We start from the raw sequence: 19,614 nt of genomic DNA on the forward strand, positions 1-19,614 counted from the left end.
GGCCCAGCCCCCCTTCCCCGGGGAGAAAGGCCCCCAGCCAGAGCCGGCCCAGCCCCCCTTCCCCGGGGAGAAAGGCCCCCAGCCAGAGCCGGCCCAGCCCCCCTTCCCCGGGGAGAAAGGCCCCCAGCCAGAGCCGACCCAGCCCCCCTTCCCCGGGGAGAAAGGCCCCCAGCCAGAGCCGGTCCAGCCCCCCTTCCCTGGGGAGAAAGGCCCCCAGCCAGAGCCGGCCCAGCCCCCCTTCCCCGGGGAGAAAGGCCCCCAGCCAGAGCCGACCCAGCCCCTTCCCCGGGGAGAAAGGCCCCCAGCCAGAGCCGGTCCAGCCCCCCTTCCCTGGGGAGAAAGGCCCCCAGCCAGAGCCGACCCAGCCCCCTTCCCCGGGGAGAAAGGCCCCCAGCCAGAGCCGGCCCAGCCCCCCTTCCCCGGGGAGAAAGGCCCCCAGCCAGAGCCGACCTAGCCCCCTTCCCGGGGAGAAAGGCCCCCAGCCAGAGCCAGCCCAGCCCCCCTTCCCCGGGGAGAAAGGCCCCCAGCCAGAGCCGACCCAGCCCCCCTTCCCTGGGGAGAAAGGCCCCCAGCCAGAGCCGGCCCAGCCCCCCTTCCCCGGGGAGAAAGGCCCCCAGCCAGAGCCGGCCCAGCCCCCCTTCCCCGGGGAGAAAGGCCCCCAGCCAGAGCCGGCCCAGCCCCCCTTCCCCGGGGAGAAAGGCCCCCAGCCAGAGCCAGCCCAGCCCCCCTTCCCCGGGGAGAAAGGCCCCCAGCCAGAGCCGGCCCAGCCCCCCTTCCCTGGGGAGAAAGGCCCCCAGCCAGAGCCGACCCAGCCCCCCTTCCCTGGGGAGAAAGGCCCCCAGCCAGAGCCGACCCAGCCCCCCTTCCCCGGGGAGAAAGGCCCCCAGCCAGAGCCGACCCAGCCCCCCTTCCCTGGGGAGAAAGGCCCCCAGCCAGAGCCGGCCCAGCCCCCCTTCCCCGGGGAGAAAGGCCCCCAGCCAGAGCCGACCCAGCCCCCCTTCCCCGGGGAGAAAGGCCCCCAGCCAGAGCCGACCCAGCCCCCCTTCCCCGGGGAGAAAGGCCCCCAGCCAGAGCCGACCCAGCCCCCCTTCCCCGGGGAGAAAGGCCCCCAGCCAGAGCCGGCCCAGCCCCCCTTCCCCGGGGAGAAAGGCCCCCAGCCAGAGCCGGCCCAGCCCCCCTTCCCCGGGGAGAAAGGCCCCCAGCCAGAGCCGACCCAGCCCCCCTTCCCCGGGGAGAAAGGCCCCCAGCCAGAGCCGGCCCAGCCCCCCTTCCCCGGGGAGAAAGGCCCCCAGCCAGAGCCGGCCCAGCCCCCCTTCCCCGGGGAGAAAGGCCCCCAGCCAGAGCCGACCCAGCCCCCCTTCCCCGGGGAGAAAGGCCCCCAGCCAGAGCCGACCCAGCCCCCCTTCCCCGGGGAGAAAGGCCCCCAGCCAGAGCCGGCCCAGCCCCCTTCCCCGGGGAGAAAGGCCCCCAGCCAGAGCCGACCTAGCCCCCCTTCCCGGGGAGAAAGGCCCCCAGCCAGAGCCGACCCAGCCCCCCTTCCCCGGGGAGAAAGGCCCCCAGCCAGAGCCGACCCAGCCCCCCTTCCCCGGGGAGAAAGGCCCCAGCCAGAGCCGGTCCAGCCCCCCTTCCCTGGGGAGAAAGGCCCCCAGCCAGAGCCGGCCCAGCCCCCCTTCCCCGGGGAGAAAGGCCCCCAGCCAGAGCCGACCCAGCCCCCTTCCCCGGGGAGAAAGGCCCCCAGCCAGAGCCGGCCCAGCCCCCTTCCCCGGGGAGAAAGGCCCCCAGCCAGAGCCGACCTAGCCCCCCTTCCCCGGGGAGAAAGGCCCCCAGCCAGAGCCGACCCAGCCCCCCCTTCCCCGGGGAGAAAGGCCCCCAGCCAGAGCCGACCCAGCCCCCCTTCCCCGGGGAGAAAGGCCCCCAGCCAGAGCCGGTCCAGCCCCCCCTTCCCTGGGGAGAAAGGCCCCCAGCCAGAGCCGGCCCAGCCCCCCTTCCCCGGGGAGAAAGGCCCCCAGCCAGAGCCGACCCAGCCCCCTTCCCCGGGGAGAAAGGCCCCCAGCCAGTGCCGGTCCAGCCCCCCTTCCCTGGGGAGAAAGGCCCCCAGCCAGAGCCGACCCAGCCCCCCTTCCCCGGGGAGAAAGGCCCCCAGCCAGAGCCGACCCAGCCCCCCTTCCCCGGGGAGAAAGGCCCCCAGCCAGAGCCGACCCAGCCCCCCTTCCCCGGGGAGAAAGGCCCCCAGCCAGAGCCGACCCAGCCCCCCTTCCCCGGGGAGAAAGGCCCCCAGCCAGAGCCGACCCAGCCCCCCTTCCCCAGGGAGAAAGGCCCCCAGCCAGAGCCGACCCAGCCCCCCTTCCCCAGGGAGAAAGGCCCCCAGCCAGAGCCGGCCCAGCCCCCCTTCCCCCGGGGAGAAAGGCCCCCAGCCAGAGCCGACCCAGCCCCCCTTCCCCGGGGAGAAAGGCCCCCAGCCAGAGCCGACCCAGCCCCCTTCCCTGGGGAGAAAGGCCCCCAGCCAGAGCCGACCCAGCCCCCCTTCCCCGGGGAGAAAGGCCCCCAGCCAGAGCCGACCCAGCCCCCCTTCCCCGGGGAGAAAGGCCCCCAGCCAGAGCCGACCCAGCCCCCCTTCCCCGGGGAGAAAGGCCCCCAGCCAGAGCCGACCCAGCCCCCCTTCCCCGGGGAGAAAGGCCCCCAGCCAGAGCCGACCCAGCCCCCCTTCCCCGGGGAGAAAGGCCCCCAGCCAGAGCCGGCCCAGCCCCCCTTGTCTGCTAGGGCCTGGAGCTGACCCCCTTCCACGTACCACGGTGCGGTTGGGGCGGGCGAGCGGGCGGGGCAGCCGGACCTCGATGGCGACGCAGCGGGAGGAGGCGTAGGTGTGGGCCGAGAGCAGCAGGGAGCTCAGCAGGGGCCCTGGGAGACAGGAGCAAAGGGCTGTGAGTGGCGGGGGGGGGGGCGCCGGGCCGGTGCCACCCGCGCTGCCCACGGGCCCTCACCGCTGTCCAGGTGCTGCGGGGCGTCCGTCCTGGGCCCGTCTCCGATCCCCTGCCCTGCCGCCACCTCCTGGGGCCCTGGAAGAGAGAGAGCCGCTGCCCAGCTGCGCCCCACAGGCGCCCAGCCAGGCCCACTCACCCCTCTGGCACCAGGCCAGGCTGGGGGCCCAGGGCTGAAGCGGGGCGCGGACAATGCTGCCCTGGGGGCACCGCTCTGCCCAGCGGCTCTCACCCAGCACAGCCAGCTGCACCTCCACCCGCACGCAGGGCGAGCAGTCCCAGGCCTCCGCACAGCGCACCACGGTCTCCATCCTCATGCGGGTCGGCACCAGCACGGGCCCCGAGGCCGGGACCTCGGCCCCTGGGCTGCACAGCGCGTCCGCCTCTGCCAGGGAAGAGATCCCGCCTGTGGGCACGCCCAGGAACACAGCAGGGGCCCTGCGCCAGGCCTGGCACCGGCGGGGCCCTGGGCCCACGCGCCAGACACAGGGCTGGGCGTGGGCCGAGAACCCACCTTGTTAGCATCTGGGGGCAGGGACTGAGGCTGACGCACCCTCGTTCATCGTTATTTGGTCTGTCTGGCCCCCACTGCCTATTGTCTCTGGCCAGTGGGCGTGGGGGCGCCTGGCACACTCCCCCCGTGGCCCTGGGGTCGCCTGACACACTCCCCCCGTGGCCCTGGGGTCGCCTGGCCCACTCCCCCCGTGGCCCTGGGGTCACCTGACACACTCCCCCCATCGGTGTGGGGTCACCTGACACACTCCCCCCGTGGCCCTGGGGTCACCTGACACACTCCCCCTGTGGCCCTGGGGTCGCCTGGCACACTCCCCCCGTGGCCCTGGGGTCACCTGACACACTCCCCCTGTGGCCCTGGGGTCACCTGACACACTCCCCCCGTGGCCCTGGGGTCACCTGACACACTCCCCCTGTGGCCCTGGGGTCACCTGGCACACTCCCCCCGTGGCCCTGGGGTCACCTGACACACTCCCCCCGTGGCCCTGGGGTCGCCTGGCACACTCCCCCCGTGGCCCTGGGGTCGCCTGACACACTCCCCCCGTGGCCCTGGGGTCACCTGGCACACTCCCCCCATGGCCCTGGGGGCGCCTGGCACACTCCCCCCGTGGCCCTGGGGGCGCCTGGCACACTCCCCCCGTGGCCCTGGGGGCGCCTGGCACACTCCCCCCGTGGCCCTGGGGGCGCCTGGCACACTCCCCCCGTGGCCCTGGGTCACCTGGCACACTCCCCCCGTGGCCCTGGGGGCGCCTGGCACACTCCCCCCGTGGCCCTGGGGTCACCTGACACACTCCCCCCGTGGCCCTGGGGTCACCTGACACACTCCCCCCGTGGCCCTGGGGTCGCCTGGCACACTCCCCCCGTGGCCCTGGGGTCACCTGACACACTCCCCCCGTGGCCCTGGGGTCGCCTGGCACACTCCCCCCGTGGCCCTGGGGGCGCCTGGCACACTCCCCCCGTGGCCCTGGGGTCGCCTGGCACACTCCCCCCGTGGCCCTGGGGTCGCCTGACACACTCCCCCCGTGGCCCTGGGGTCGCCTGGCACACTCCCCCCGTGGCCCTGGGGGCGCCTGGCACACTCCCCCCGTGGCCCTGGGGTCACCTGACACGCTCCCCCCGTGGCCCTGGGGTCGCCTGGCACGCTCCCCCCGTGGCCCTGGGGGCGCCTGGCACGCTCCCCCCGTGGCCCTGGGGTCGCCTGGCACGCTCCCCCCGTGGCCCTGGGGTCGCCTGGCACGCTCCCCCCGTGGCCCTGGGGTCACCTGGCACGCTCCCCCCGTGGCCCTGGGGGCGCCTGGCACGCTCCCCCCGTGGCCCTGGGGTCGCCTGGCACGCTCCCCCCGTGGCCCTGGGGGCGCCTGGCACGCTCCCCCCGTGGCCCTGGGGGCGCCTGGCACGCTCCCCCGTGGCCCTGGGGTCACCTGGCACGCTCCCCCCGTGGCCCTGGGGGCGCCTGGCACGCTCCCCCCGTGGCCCTGGGGTCGCCTGGCACGCTCCCCCCCGTGGCCCTGGGGGCGCCTGGCACGCTCCCCCCGTGGCCCTGGGGTCGCCTGGCACGCTCCCCCCGTGGCCCTGGGGTCGCCTGGCACGCTCCCCCCGTGGCCCTGGGGTCGCCTGGCACGCTCCCCCCGTGGCCCTGGGGGCGCCTGGCACGCTCCCCCCGTGGCCCTGGGGGCGCCTGGCACGCTCCCCCCGTGGCCCTGGGGTCGCCTGGCACACTCTCTAGGTAGCAAAGTCTCCAAGGGACTCTGCCTGTCTGCAGGCACCGGAGCATGGAGCGGGGAGCCAGCCCCTTGCTGTGGGGCAGGAGGGGCAGACACCGGACAGGGTCCTGCCTGCCCCCGCCCCAGAGGTGGCGCTGACACAGGGCACTTACCCAGCAGCCGGCAGGACAGGCCCTGCAGCGGAAGAAGAGAAAGATCAGGAAGAAACCAGGCCCTCCCCATTGACACACTGCCTCGGCAGCATGGAGCCCCCCCGCCAGCGCCCGCTGCTGGGACCCCCCCACCAGGGCCCTGCCCCCCGCCAGTACTCACTGCTGGGACCCCCCCCCCAGGGCCCTGCCCCCCTCCAGTACTCACTGCTGGGACCCCCCCACCAGGGCCCTGCCCCCCCCGCCAGTACTCACTGCTGGACCCCCCCACCAGGGCCCTGCCCCCCTCCAGTACTCACTGCTGGGACCCCCCCCCCAGGGCCCTGCCTCCCCTCCAGTACTCACTGCTGGGGACCCCCCCACCAGGGCCCTGCCCCCCTCCAGTACTCACTGCTGGGACCCCCCCACCAGGGCCCTGCCCCCCTCCAGTACTCACTGCTGGGACCCCCCCCCAGGGCCCTGCCCCCCCGCCAGTACTCACTGCTGGGACCCCCCCACCAGGGCTCTGCCCCCCGCCAGTACTCACTGCTGGGACCCCCCCCCAGGGCCCTGCCCCCCTCCAGTACTCACTGCTGGGACCCCCCCACCAGGGCCCTGCCCCCCTCCAGTACTCACTGCTGGGACCCCCCCACCAGGGCCCTGCCCCCCTCCAGTACTCACTGCTGGGACCCCCCCCCCAGGGCCCTGCCCCCCCCGCCAGTACTCACTGCTGGGACCCCCCCACCAGGGCCCTGCCCCCCTCCAGTACTCACTGCTGGGACCCCCCCACCAGGGCCCTGCCCCCCTCCAGTACTCACTGCTGGGACCCCCCCCCAGGGCCCTGCCTCCCCTCCAGTACTCACTGCTGGGACCCCCCCACCAGGGCCCTGCCCCGCTGCTAGTACTCACTGCTGGGACCCCCCCACCAGGGCCCTGCCCCCCTCCAGTACTCACTGCTGGGACCCCCCCCCAGGGCCCTGCCTCCCCTCCAGTACTCACTGCTGGGACCCCCCCACCAGGGCCCTGCCCCCCTGCTAGTACTCACTGCTGGGACCCCCCCCACCAGGGCCCTGCCCCCCTCCAGTACTCACTGCTGGGACCCCCCCCCAGGGCCCTGCCTCCCCTCCAGTACTCACTGCTGGGACCCCCCCCACCAGGGCCCTGCCCCCCTGCTAGTACTCACTGCTGGGACCCCCCCCACCAGGGCCCTGCCCCCCTGCTAGTACTCACTGCTGGGACCCCCCCACCAGGGCCCTGCCCCCCCTGCTAGTACTCACTGCTGGGACCCCCCCACCAGGGCCCTGCCCCCCTGCTAGTACTCACTGCTGACAGCGCCCCCCCACCAGGGCCCTGCCCCCCCGCTAGTACTCACTGCTGGGACCCCCCCACCAGGGCCCTGCCCCCCCGCCAGTACTCACTGCTGGGAGCGCCCCCCAGCCAGCACCCTGCCCCCACAGCACCCCCTGCTGGGTGGGGCAGGAGCTGCAGTAGGCAATGGCTCCAGGCAGCACAGACTCTGGAGGGAGGGGGCTCCGCGGGTGCCAAAGCAGGGGTCAGCATCACCCCTGCTGCTCCCCCACAGAAGGCAACTGAGCCAGGGGTAGCCTGAGCCCCACAGCCTGGCCCTGGCCCCGCGGACTCCCCGCTCCAAGCAAGCTGCCTGCATCCGGCCCCGTCTCCATGGCCATGCTAGCAGGCCTGGCTGGATTGTCAGCTGAGCAAACAGCCCCCCCGCCCGGAGCACGCACGGCCCCCCCCGCCCAACCCCCCCGCCCAGTGCCCGCACAGCCCCCCACCCGGAGCACGCACAGCCCCCCCGCCCAGCCCCCCCGCCCAGTGCCCGCACAGCCCCCCACCCGGAGCACGCACGGCCCCCCCCGCCCAGCCCCCCCCACCCAGTGCCCGCACAGCCCCCCACCCGGAGCACGCACGGCCCCCCCCGCCCAGCCCCCCCCACCCAGTGCCCGCACAGCCCCCACCCGGAGCACGCACGGCCCCCCCCGCCCGGAGCACGCACGGCCCCCCCCCGCCCAGCCCCCCCCTCCCAGTGCCCGCACGGCCCCCCCCCGCCCAGCCCCCCCGCCCAGTGCCCGCACAGCCCCCCCCGCCCAGCCCCCCCGCCCAGTACCCGCACAGCCCCCCCCGCACAGCCCCCCCGCCCAGTGCCCGCACAGCCCCCCCGCCCAGCCCCCCCGCCCAGTGCCCGCACAGCCCCCCCGCCCAGCCCCCCGCCCAGTGCCCGCACAGCCCCCCCCGCCCAGCCCCCCCCGCCCAGTGCCCGCACAGCCCCCCCGCCCAGTGCCCGCACAGCCCCCCCGCCCAGCCCCCCCCCCGCCCAGTGCCCGCACAGCCCCCCCGCCCAGCCCCCCCGCCCAGTGCCCGCACAGCCCCCCCGCCCAGCCCCCCCGCCCAGTGCCCGCACAGCCCCCCCCGCCCAGCCCCCCGGCCCAGTGCCCGCACGGCCCCCCCCGCCCAGCCCCCCCGCCCAGTGCCCGCACGGCCCCCCCCGCCCAGCCCCCCCGCCCAGTGCCCGCACGGCCCCCCCCGCCCAGCCCCCCCCGCCCAGTGCCCGCACGGCCCCCCCCGCCCAGCCCCCCCCCGCCCAGTGCCCGCACGGCCCCCCCCGCCCAGCCCCCCCGCCCAGTGCCCGCACGGCCCCCCCGCCCAGCCCCCCCGCCCAGTGCCCGCACGGCCCCCCCCGCCCAGCCCCCCCCGCCCAGTGCCCGCACGGCCCCCCCCGCCCAGTGCCCGCACGGCCCCCCCCCGCCCAGCCCCCCCGCCCAGTGCCCGCACGGCCCCCCCCCGCCCAGCCCCCCCCGCCCAGTGCCCGCACAGCCCCCCCGCCCAGCCCCCCCCGCCCAGTGCCCGCCCAGCCCCCCCGCCCAGCCCCCCCCGCCCAGTGCCCGCCCAGCCCCCCCCGCCCAGTGCCCGCCCAGCCCCCCCCGCCCAGTGCCCGCACGGCCCCCCCCGCCCAGCCCCCCCCGCCCAGTGCCCGCACGGCCCCCCCCGCCCAGCCCCCCCCGCCCAGTGCCCGCCCAGCCCCCCCGCCCAGTGCCCGCACAGCCCCCCCCGCCCAGTGCCCCCACGGCCCCCCCCGCCCAGCCCCCCCCGCCCAGTGCCCGCACGGCCCCCCCCGCCCAGCCCCCCCCCGCCCAGTGCCCGCACGGCCCCCCCCCGCCCAGCCCCCCCCGCCCAGTGCCCGCCCAGCCCCCCCCGCCCAGTGCCCGCACAGCCCCCCCGCCCAGCCCCCCCCGCCCAGTGCCCGCACGGCCCCCCCCGCCCAGCCCCCCCCGCCCAGTGCCCGCACAGCCCCCCCGCCCAGTGTCCCCACGGACCCCCCGCCCAGCCCCCCCTGCCCAGTGCCCGCCCAGCCCCCCCGCCCAGTGTCCCCACGGCCCCCCCGCCCAGTACCTGCCCAGCCGCCGCCCGCACAGCCCCCCCCCTCAGTACCTGTCCAGTGCCTGCACAGGCCCCCCCCACACACACATAGGCCCGGGCACTCACGGGGAAGGGCTACCCGCTGACACAGACCCCCACAGGCCCGGGCACTCACGGGGAAGGGCTACCCGCTGACACAGACCCCCCCAGGTCCGGGGGTGCTCAGGCGGGGGGGCTACCCGCTGACACAGACCCCCCCAGGTCCGGGGGTGCTCAGGCGGGGGGGCTACCCGCTGACACAGACCCCCACAGGCCCAGGGGTGCTCAGGCGGGGGAGCTACCCGCTGACGCAGACCCCCCCAGGTCCGGGGGTGCTCAGGCGGGGGGGCTACCCGCTGACACAGACCCCCACAGGCCCGGGGGCGCTCAGGCGGGGGAGCTACCCGCTGACACAGACCCCCCCAGGTCCGGGGGTGCTCAGGCGGGGGGGGCTACCCGCTGACACAGACCCCCCCAGGTCCGGGGGTGCTCAGGCGGGGGGGGCTACCCGCTGACACAGACCCCCACAGGCCCGGGGGCGCTCAGGCGGGGGAGCTACCCGCTGACACAGACCCCCCCAGGTCCGGGGGTGCTCAGGCGGGGGGGGCTACCCGCTGACACAGACCCCCCCAGGTCCGGGGGTGCTCAGGCGGGGGAGCTACCCGCTGACGCAGACCCCCCCAGGTCCGGGGGTGCTCAGGCGGGGGAGCTACCCGCTGACACAGACCCCCACAGGCCCGGGGGCGCTCAGGCGGGGGGGCTACCCGCTGACACAGACCCCCACAGGCCCGGGGGCGCTCAGGCGGGGGAGCTACCCGCTGACGCAGACCCCCACAGGCCCGGGGGTGCTCAGGCGGGGGGGGCTACCAGCTGACACAGACCCCCCAGGTCCGGGGGTGCTCAGGCGGGGGGGCTACCCGCTGACACAGACCCCCACAGACCCGGGGGCGCTCAGGCGGGGGAGCTACCCGCTGACACAGACCCCCACAGACCCGGGGGTGCTCAGGCGGGGAGCTACCCGCTGACACAGACCCCCCCAGGTCCGGGGGTGCTCAGGCGGGGGAGCTACCCGCTGACACAGACCCCCACAGACCCGGGGGTGCTCAGGCGGGGAGCTACCCGCTGACACAGACCCCCACAGACCCGGGGGCGCTCAGGCGGGGGAGCTACCCGCTGACGCAGACCCCCACAGGCCCGGGGGCGCTCAGGCGGGGGGGCTACCCGCTGACACAGACCCCCACAGGCCCGGGGGCACTCACGGGGAAGGGCTACCCGCTGACACAGACCCCCACAGACCCGGGGGCGCTCAGGCGGGGGAGCTACCCGCTGACGCAGACCCCCCCAGGTCCGGGGGTGCTCAGGCAGGGGAGCTACCCGCTGACACAGACCCCCCCAGGCCCGGGGGCGCTCAGGCGGGGGAGCTGCCCGCTGACACAGACCCCCACAGGCCCGGGGGCGCTCAGGCGGGGGGGGGCTACCCACTGACGCAGACCCCCACAGGCCCGGGGGCGCTCAGGCGGGGGGGGCTACCCGCTGACGCAGACCCCCACAGGCTCGGGGGCGCTCAGGCGGGGGGGGCTACCCGCTGACGCAGACCCCCACAGGCCCGGGGGCGCTCAGGCGGGGGGGGCTACCCGCTGACGCAGACCCCCACAGGCCCGGGGGCGCTCAGGCGGGGGAGCTACCCGCTGACGCAGACCCCCACAGGCCCGGGGGCGCTCAGGCGGGGGGGGCTACCCGCTGACGCAGACCCCCACAGGCCCGGGGGCGCTCAGGCGGGGGAGCTACCAGCTGACGCAGACCCCCACAGGCCCGGGGGCGCTCAGGCGGGGGAGCTACCCGCTGACACAGACCCCCACAGGCCCGGGGGCGCTCAGGCGGGGGGGGCTACCCGCTGACGCAGACCCCCACAGACCCGGGGGCGCTCAGGCGGGGGAGCTACCCGCTGACGCAGACCCCCACAGGCCCGGGGGTGCTCAGGCGGGGGAGCTACCCGCTGACGCAGACCCCCACAGGCCCGGGGGTGCTCAGGCGGGGGAGCTACCCGCTGACGCAGACCCCCACAGGCCCGGGGGCGCTCAGGCGGGGGAGCTACCCGCTGACGCAGACCCCCACAGACCCGGGGGCGCTCAGGCGGGGGGGCTACCCGCTGACACAGACCCCCACAGGCCCGGGGGCGCTCAGGCGGGGGAGCTACCCGCTGACGCAGACCCCCACAGGCCCGGGGGCGCTCAGGCGGGGGGGGCTACCCGCTGACGCAGACCCCCACAGGCCCGGGGGCGCTCAGGCGGGGGAGCTACCCGCTGACGCAGACCCCCACAGGCCCAGGGGTGCTCAGGCGGGGGAGCTACCCGCTGACGCAGACCCCCACAGACCCGGGGGCGCTCAGGCGGGGGAGCTACCCGCTGACACAGACCCCCCCAGGTCCGGGGGCGCTCAGGCGGGGGAGCTACCCGCTGACGCAGACCCCCACAGGCTCGGGGGCGCTCAGGCGGGGGGGGCTACCCGCTGACGCAGACCCCCACAGGCCCGGGGGCGCTCAGGCGGGGGGGGCTACCCGCTGACGCAGACCCCCACAGGCCCGGGGGCGCTCAGGCGGGGGAGCTACCCGCTGACGCAGACCCCCACAGGCCCGGGGGCGCTCAGGCGGGGGGGGCTACCCGCTGACGCAGACCCCCACAGGCCCGGGGGCGCTCAGGCGGGGGAGCTACCAGCTGACGCAGACCCCCACAGGCCCGGGGGCGCTCAGGCGGGGGAGCTACCCGCTGACACAGACCCCCACAGGCCCGGGGGCGCTCAGGCGGGGGGGGCTACCCGCTGACGCAGACCCCCACAGACCCGGGGGCGCTCAGGCGGGGGAGCTACCCGCTGACGCAGACCCCCACAGGCCCGGGGGCGCTCAGGCGGGGGAGCTACCCGCTGACGCAGACCCCCACAGGCCCGGGGGCGCTCAGGCGGGGGGGGCTACCCGCTGACGCAGACCCCCACAGGCCCGGGGGCGCTCAGGCGGGGGAGCTACCCGCTGACGCAGACCCCCACAGGCCCAGGGGTGCTCAGGCGGGGGAGCTACCCGCTGACGCAGACCCCCACAGACCCGGGGGCGCTCAGGCGGGGGAGCTACCCGCTGACACAGACCCCCCCAGGTCCGGGGGCGCTCAGGCGGGGGAGCTACCCGCTGACGCAGACCCCCACAGGCCCAGGGGTGCTCAGGCGGGGGAGCTACCCGCTGACACAGACCCCCACAGGCCCAGGGGTGTTCAGGCGGGGGAGCTACCCGCTGACACAGACCCCCCCAGGTCCGGGGGCGCTCAGGCGGGGGAGCTACCCGCTGACACAGACCCCCACAGGCCCAGGGGTGCTCAGGCGGGGGAGCTACCCGCTGACACAGACCCCCCCAGGTCCGGGGGAGCTCAGGCGGGGGAGCTACCCGCTGACGCAGACCCCCACAGGCCCGGGGGCGCTCAGGCGGGGGGGCTACCCGCTGACACAGACCCCCCCAGGTCCGGGGGTGCTCAGGCGGGGGAGCTACCCGCTGACGCAGACCCCCCCAGGTCCGGGGGTGCTCAGGCAGGGGAGCTACCCGCTGACACAGACCCCCACAGGCCCGGGGGTGCTCAGGCGGGGGAGCTACCCGCTGACGCAGACCCCCACAGGCCCGGGGGCGCTCAGGCGGGGGAGCTACCCGCTGACGCAGACCCCCACAGGCCCGGGGGCGCTCAGGCGGGGGAGCTACCCGCTGACGCAGACCCCCACAGGCCCGGGGGCGCTCAGGCGGGGGGGCTACCCGCTGACGCAGACCCCCACAGGCCCGGGGGCGCTCAGGCGGGGGAGCTACCCGCTGACGCAGACCCCCACAGGCCCGGGGGCGCTCAGGCGGGGGGGGCTACCCGCTGACGCAGACCCCCACAGGCCCGGGGGCGCTCAGGCGGGGGAGCTACCCGCTGACGCAGACCCCCACAGGCCCAGGGGCGCTCAGGCGGGGGAGCTACCCGCTGACGCAGACCCCCCCAGGTCCGGGGGTGCTCAGGCGGGGGAGCTACCCGCTGACACAGACCCCCACAGGCCCAGGGGTGCTCAGGCGGGGGAGCTACCCGCTGACACAGACCCCCACAGGCCCAGGGGTGCTCAGGCGGGGGAGCTACCCGCTGACACAGACCCCCACAGGCCCAGGGGTGCTCAGGCGGGGGAGCTACCCGCTGACACAGACCCCCACAGGCCCGGGGGTGCTCAGGCGGGGGGGGCTACCAGCTGACACAGACCCCCCCAGGTCCGGGGGCACTCAGGCGGGGGAGCTACCCGCTGACACAGACCCCCACAGGCCCAGGGGTGCTCAGGCGGGGGAGCTACCCGCTGACACAGACCCCCCCAGGTCCGGGGGCGCTCAGGCGGGGGGGCTACCCGCTGACACAGACCCCCACAGGCCCGGGGGCGCTCAGGCGGGGGGGGCTACCCGCTGACACAGACCCCCCCAGGTCCGGGGGCGCTCAGGCGGGGGAGCTACCCGCTGACGCAGACCCCCACAGGCCCGGGGGCGCTCAGGCGGGGGGGCTACCCGCTGACACAGACCCCCCCAGGTCCGGGGGTGCTCAGGCAGGGGAGCTACCCGCTGACGCAGACCCCCACAGGCCCGGGGGTGCTCAGGCGGGGGGGCTACCTGCTGACACAGACCCCCACAGGCCCGGGGGTGCTCAGGCGGGGGGGCTACCCGCTGACACAGACCCCCACAGGCCCGGGGGCGCTCAGGCGGGGGGGCTACCCGCTGACACAGACCCCCCCAGGTCCGGGGGCGCTCAGGCGGGGGAGCTACCCGCTGACGCAGACCCCCACAGGCCCGGGGGCGCTCAGGCGGGGGAGCTACCCGCTGACGCAGACCCCCACAGGCCCGGGGGTGCTCAGGCGGGGGAACTACCCGCTGACGCAGACCCCCCCAGGTCCGGGGGTGCTCAGGCGGGGGAGCTACCCGCTGACACAGACCCCCACAGGCCCGGGGGTGCTCAGGCGGGGGAGCTACCCGCTGACACAGACCCCCACAGGCCCAGGGGTGCTCAGGCGGGGGAGCTACCCGCTGACACAGACCCCCCCAGGTCCGGGGGCGCTCAGGCAGGGGAGCTACCCGCTGACACAGACCCCCACAGGCCCAGGGGTGCTCAGGCGGGGGAGCTACCCGCTGACACAGACCCCCACAGGCCCGGGGGTGCTCAGGCGGGGGAGCTACCCGCTGACACAGACCCCCCCAGGTCCGGGGGAGCTCAGGCGGGGGAGCTACCCGCTGACGCAGACCCCCACAGGCCCGGGGGCGCTCAGGCGGGGGGGCTACCCGCTGACACAGACCCCCCCAGGTCCGGGGGTGCTCAGGCAGGGGAGCTACCCGCTGACGCAGACCCCCCCAGGTCCGGGAGTGCTCAGGCAGGGGAGCTACCTGCTGACACAGACCCCCACAGGCCCGGGGGCGCTCAGGCGGGGGAGCTACCCGCTGACGCAGACCCCCACAGGCCCGGGGGTGCTCAGGCGGGGGGGGCTACCAGCTGACACAGACCCCCCAGGTCCGGGGGTGCTCAGGCGGGGGGGGCTACCCGCTGACGCAGACCCCCCCAGGTCCGGGGGCACTCAGGCGGGGGAGCTACCCGCTGACACAGACCCCCACAGGCCCAGGGGTGCTCAGGCGGGGGAGCTACCCGCTGACACAGACCCCCCCAGGTCCGGGGGCGCTCAGGCGGGGGGGCTACCCGCTGACACAGACCCCCACAGGCCCGGGGGCGCTCAGGCGGGGGGGGCTACCCGCTGACACAGACCCCCCCAGGTCCGGGGGCGCTCAGGCGGGGGAGCTACCCGCTGACGCAGACCCCCACAGGCCCGGGGGCGCTCAGGCGGGGGGGCTACCCGCTGACACAGACCCCCCCAGGTCCGGGGGTGCTCAGGCAGGGGAGCTACCCGCTGACGCAGACCCCCACAGGCCCGGGGGTGCTCAGGCGGGGGGGCTACCTGCTGACACAGACCCCCACAGTCCCGGGGGTGCTCAGGCGGGGGGGCTACCCGCTGACACAGACCCCCACAGGCCCGGGGGCGCTCAGGCGGGGGGGCTACCCGCTGACACAGACCCCCCCAGGTCCGGGGGTGCTCAGGCAGGGGAGCTACCCGCTGACGCAGACCCCCACAGGCCCGGGGGTGCTCAGGCGGGGGGGCTACCCGCTGACACAGACCCCCCCAGGTCCGGGGGTGCTCAGGCGGGGGGGCTACCCGCTGACACAGACCCCCCAGGTCCGGGGGTGCTCAGGCGGGGGGGGCTACCCGCTGACACAGACCCCCCAGGTCCGGGGGTGCTCAGGCGGGGGGGGCTACCCGCTGACGCAGACCCCCCAGGTCCGGGGGTGCTCAGGCGGGGGGGCTACCAGCTGACACAGACCCCCCCAGGTCCGGGGGTGCTCAGGCGGGGGGGGCTACCCGCTGACACAGACCCCCCAGGTCCGGGCACACTCAGGCTAGGCCCGGCCCTGGGAGATAACTGGGGTGTTCTCAGGGGGGCCGGCACAGCAGCCCCAGCCCCCCGGCCCAGCCCGCACGCACCTGGGAGCAGTTGACGGAGCTGGGGGGGGCGTGGGGCCCCACTCTGGGCAGGAGCAGGAGGAAAAGCCCGACGCCCACAGCCTGCATTTCCTGGGTCTGCAAGGTCAGCGCAGCGCCAGGGGCTCCTGCCGGCTCCCTGGGCCTGGGGTCCTGCAGGGCACGGCCAGCCCCACAGCAGGGCGCCTGGCTCGGCCTGCCCCACAGCCCCAGCAGAGCCCTGGGCTCCCAGCTGGCTGCGCGGCTCCGTGCTGGGCCGGCCGCACCCTGGGCGCAGTCCCCTCCCCTGGCAAAGGGCAGGTGGGTGCACGCGCTTCCTGCTGCGGCTCCGCACACCTGGGTCCTAGTGCAGCCGGGGCCTGGCCCGCAGAACAAACGCACGTTGCCAGCTGCCAGGGCCCATCCCCGGCCTGGGGGGCAGCTGGCGGGTGACAGGCTGCTGTGGAAAGCCCCACGGGGGAGCAATGATCTCGGGGCCCCCAGCCCCAGGAGCGCCGGGCCCCGCTCGGCTTGTCACGCGCGTGGGGAGCCCTGCAGCCTGCCGGGGGCGCTGAGCCAGAGGCCCGCCCAGGTGGGCAGCGCACTCGCTGATTGCTGGTGGTGTGGCACGTGTGACCCCGGGCCTGCCTCAGTTTCCCTGGGCCCTGCGCCAGTAGCGAGGTGGGCTGGGGATGTCCTAGTGTCTCCCCCACTACACAGGGGCGTGGCCAGCCCAGGCCTTCTGCCCGGAAGCAGGACAAAGGCCAGAGGCGGGGAGGCTTGGCTGCCTATGGGGGCAGAGTGGGGGGCGGGGCCTGGGGTGCCCCACACTTCTCAGGGGGCCCACTCTCCCCTGGGGGTGCCGCCCCCCCTCTGGGACGGTGCCTCTCAGGGCCTCCAGCCGCCTGGCTCCGCCGTGAGCCCCTCGGGGGGTCCCCTCCCCTGGCTCCAGAGCCTCCCCTCCCAGGGGCCTAGCCCAGCCCTGCTCCCCAGCCAGAGCGACCCCCAGCCAGCGCCCAGCAGGAGGGCGATGGAGCTGTGAACAGCAAAGGGGCCCTCAGCCCAGCTGCTCTGAATCTCCCTGCAGCCAGCCGAGTCCTGCCTGCTCTGCTCAGCCCCCCAAGAACAGCCCCAGAACCCCCAGCAACAGCCCCTCCCCCAGCCATTATCTTCGCCCCAGGTAAGAGAGTCGCCTGGCCCCCCCTTCCCCTCCCCTCCCCGTGACCAGCTGGGCCAGCCATGTCCTCTGAGCAGGGCTGCCAGCACCAGACGCCGACTCCAGTTCTGGGCTGTTCTCTGAAACAACAAACTCCCCTCTTTGTCGCATTAACTAGTAACATCCGGGCACTGAGCCCCCCTGCATGCAGCCCCCCCAAACTCCTAAAACCCCCTCCCCCTTGTCACATTGAACCAGTAACATCCGGGCACTGAGCCCCCTGCATGCAGCCCCCCCAAACTCCTAAAACCCCCTCCCCCTCGTCACATTGAACCAGTAACATCCGGGCACTGAGCCCCCTGCATGCAGCCCCCCCAAACTCCTAAAACCCCATCCCCCTCGTCACATTGAACCAGTAACATCCGGGCACTGAGCCCCCCCGCATGCAGCCCCCCTGAACCCCCAAACCTCCCTCCCCCTCGTCACATTGAACCAGTAACATCCGGGCACTGAGCCCCCCCTGCATGCAGCCCCCCTGAGCCCCCCAAACCCCCTCCCCCTTGTCACATTGAACCAGTAACATCCGGGCACTGAGCCCCCTGCATGCAGCCCCCCTGAACCCCCAAACCCCCTCCCCCTCGTCACATTGAACCAGTAACATCCGGGCACTGAGCCCCCCCTGCATGCAGCCCCCCCAAACTCCTAAAACCCCATCCCCCTTGTCACATTGAACCAGTAACATCCGGGCACTGAGCCCCCTGCATGCAGCCCCCCCAAACTCCTAAAACCCCATCCCCCTTGTCACATTGAACCAGTAACATCCGGGCACTGAGCCCCCTGCATGCAGCCCCCCCAAACTCCTAAAACCCCATCCCCCTTGTCACATTGAACCAGTAACATCCGGGCACTGAGCCCCCTGCATGCAGCCCCCCCAAACTCCTAAAACCCCATCCCCCTTGTCACATTGAACCAGTAACATCCGGGCACTGAGCCCCCCCGCATGCAGCCCCCCTGAACCCCCAAACCTCCCTCCCCCTTGTCACATTGAACCAGTAACATCCGGGCACTGAGCACCCCCCTGCATGCAGCCCCCCCAAACTCCTAAAACCCCATCCCCCTTGTCACATTGAACCAGTAACATCCGGGCACTGAGCCCCCTGCATGCAGCCCCCCCAAACTCCTAAAACCCCATCCCCCTTGTCACATTGAACCAGTAACATCCGGGCACTGAGCCCCCCCGCATGCAGCCCCCCTGAACCCCCAAACCTCCCTCCCCCTTGTCACATTGAACCAGTAACATCCGGGCACTGAGCCCCCCTGCATGCAGCCCCCCTGAGCCCCCAAACCTCCCTCCCCCTTGTCACATTGAACCAGTAACATCCGGGCACTGAGCACCCCCCTGCATGCAGCCCCCCCAAACTCCTAAAACCCCATCCCCCTTGTCACATTGAACCAGTAACATCCGGGCACTGAGCCCCCTGCATGCAGCCCCCCCAAACTCCTAAAACCCCATCCCCCTTGTCACATTGAACCAGTAACATCCGGGCACTGAGCCCCCCTGCATGCAGCCCCCCTGAGCCCCCAAACCTCCCTCCCCCTTGTCACATTGAACCAGTAACATCCGGGCACTGAGCCCCCCTGCATGCAGCCCCCCTGAGCCCCCAAACCTCCCTCCCCCTTGTCACATTGAACCAGTAACATCCGGGCACTGAGCCCCCCCCTGCATGCAGCCCCCCTGAACCCCCAAACCTCCCTCCCCCTTGTCACATTGAACCCGTAACATCCGGGCACTGAGCACCCCCCTGCATGCAGCCCCCCTGAACCCCCAAACCTCCCTCCCCCTTGTCACATTGAACCAGTAACATCCGGGCACTGAGCCCCCCCTGCATGCAGCCCCCCTGAGCCCCCAAACCTCCCTCCCCCTTGTCACATTGAACCAGTAACATCCGGGCACTGAGCCCCCCCCTGCATGCAGCCCCCCCTGAGCCCCCAAACCTCCCTCCCCCTTGTCACATTGAACCAGTAACATCCGGGCACTGAGCCCCCCTGCATGCAGCCCCCCCCTGAACCCCCAAACCTCCCTCCCCCTTGTCACATTGAACCAGTAACATCCGGGCACTGAGCCCCCCCTGCATGCAGCCCCCCCTGAAACCCCAAACCTCCCTCCCCCTTGTCACATTGAACCAGTAACATCCGGGCACTGAGCCCCCCCCCTGCATGCAGCCCCCCCTGAACCCCCAAACCTCCCTCCCCCTTGTCACATTGAACCAGTAACATCCGGGCACTGAGCCCCCCTGCATGCAGCCCCCCCTGAACCCCCAAACCTCCCTCCCCCTTGTCACATTGAACCAGTAACATCCGGGCACTGAGCCCCCCCCTGCATGCAGCCCCCCCTGAACCCCCAAACCTCCCTCCCTCTTGTCACATTGAACCAGTAACATCCGGGCACAGAGCCCCCCTGCATGCAGCCCCCCTGAGCCCCCAAACCTCCCTCCCTCTTGTCACATTGAACCAGTAACATCCGGGCACTGAGCCCCCCCCTGCATGCAGCCCCCCTGAACCCCCAAACCTCCCTCCCTCTTGTCACATTGAACCAGTAACATCCGGGCACTGAGCCCCCCTGCATGCAGCCCCCCTGAACCCCCAAAACTCCCTCCCCCTTGTCACATTGAACCAGTAACATCCGGGCACTGAGCCCCCCCCTGCATGCAGCCCCCCTGAGCCCCCAAACCCCCTCCCCCTTGTCACATTGAACCAGTAACATCCGGGCACTGAGCCCCCCTGCATGCAGCCCCCCTGAACCCCCAAACCTCCCTCCCCCTTGTCACATTGAACCAGTAACAGCCGGGCACTGAGCCCCCCTGCATGCAGCCCCCCCTGAACCCCCAAACCTCCCTCCCCCTTGTCACATTGAACCAGTAACAGCCGGGCACTGAGCCCCCCTGCATGCAGCCCCCCTGAGCCCCCAAACCCCCTCCCCCTTGTCACATTGAACCAGTAACAGCCGGGCACTGAGCCCCCCTGCATGCAGCCCCCCTGAGCCCCCAAACCCCCTCCCCCTTGTCACATTGAACCCGTAACATCCCGGCACTGAGCCCCCCTGCATGCAGCCCCCCTGAACCCCCAAACCCCCTCCCCCTTGTCACATTGAACCAGTA

General features: G+C 74.3%; 1 protein-coding gene across 1 annotated transcript; it reads right to left on the reverse strand.

The window, feature by feature from the left end:
* Window positions 1–2,739: 2,739 nt before the first annotated feature.
* On the reverse strand, window positions 2,740–15,600 carry LOC142824415 (interleukin-17 receptor C-like; the record flags this gene model as incomplete). Its single annotated transcript, XM_075916337.1, has 5 exons — window positions 15,325–15,600; window positions 5,368–5,389; window positions 3,211–3,363; window positions 2,982–3,056; window positions 2,740–2,898 (listed from the first exon to the last, which is right to left on the reverse strand). Coding segments are annotated over exons 1-5 (496 nt in total), but the record flags the coding sequence as incomplete, so codon positions are not given.
* Window positions 15,601–19,614: the final 4,014 nt, after the last annotated feature.

The sequence above is a fragment of the Pelodiscus sinensis genome, unplaced genomic scaffold (genome assembly GCF_049634645.1).
Source record: "Pelodiscus sinensis isolate JC-2024 unplaced genomic scaffold, ASM4963464v1 ctg186, whole genome shotgun sequence".
In the NCBI taxonomy this organism is placed as follows: Eukaryota; Metazoa; Chordata; order Testudines; family Trionychidae; genus Pelodiscus; species Pelodiscus sinensis.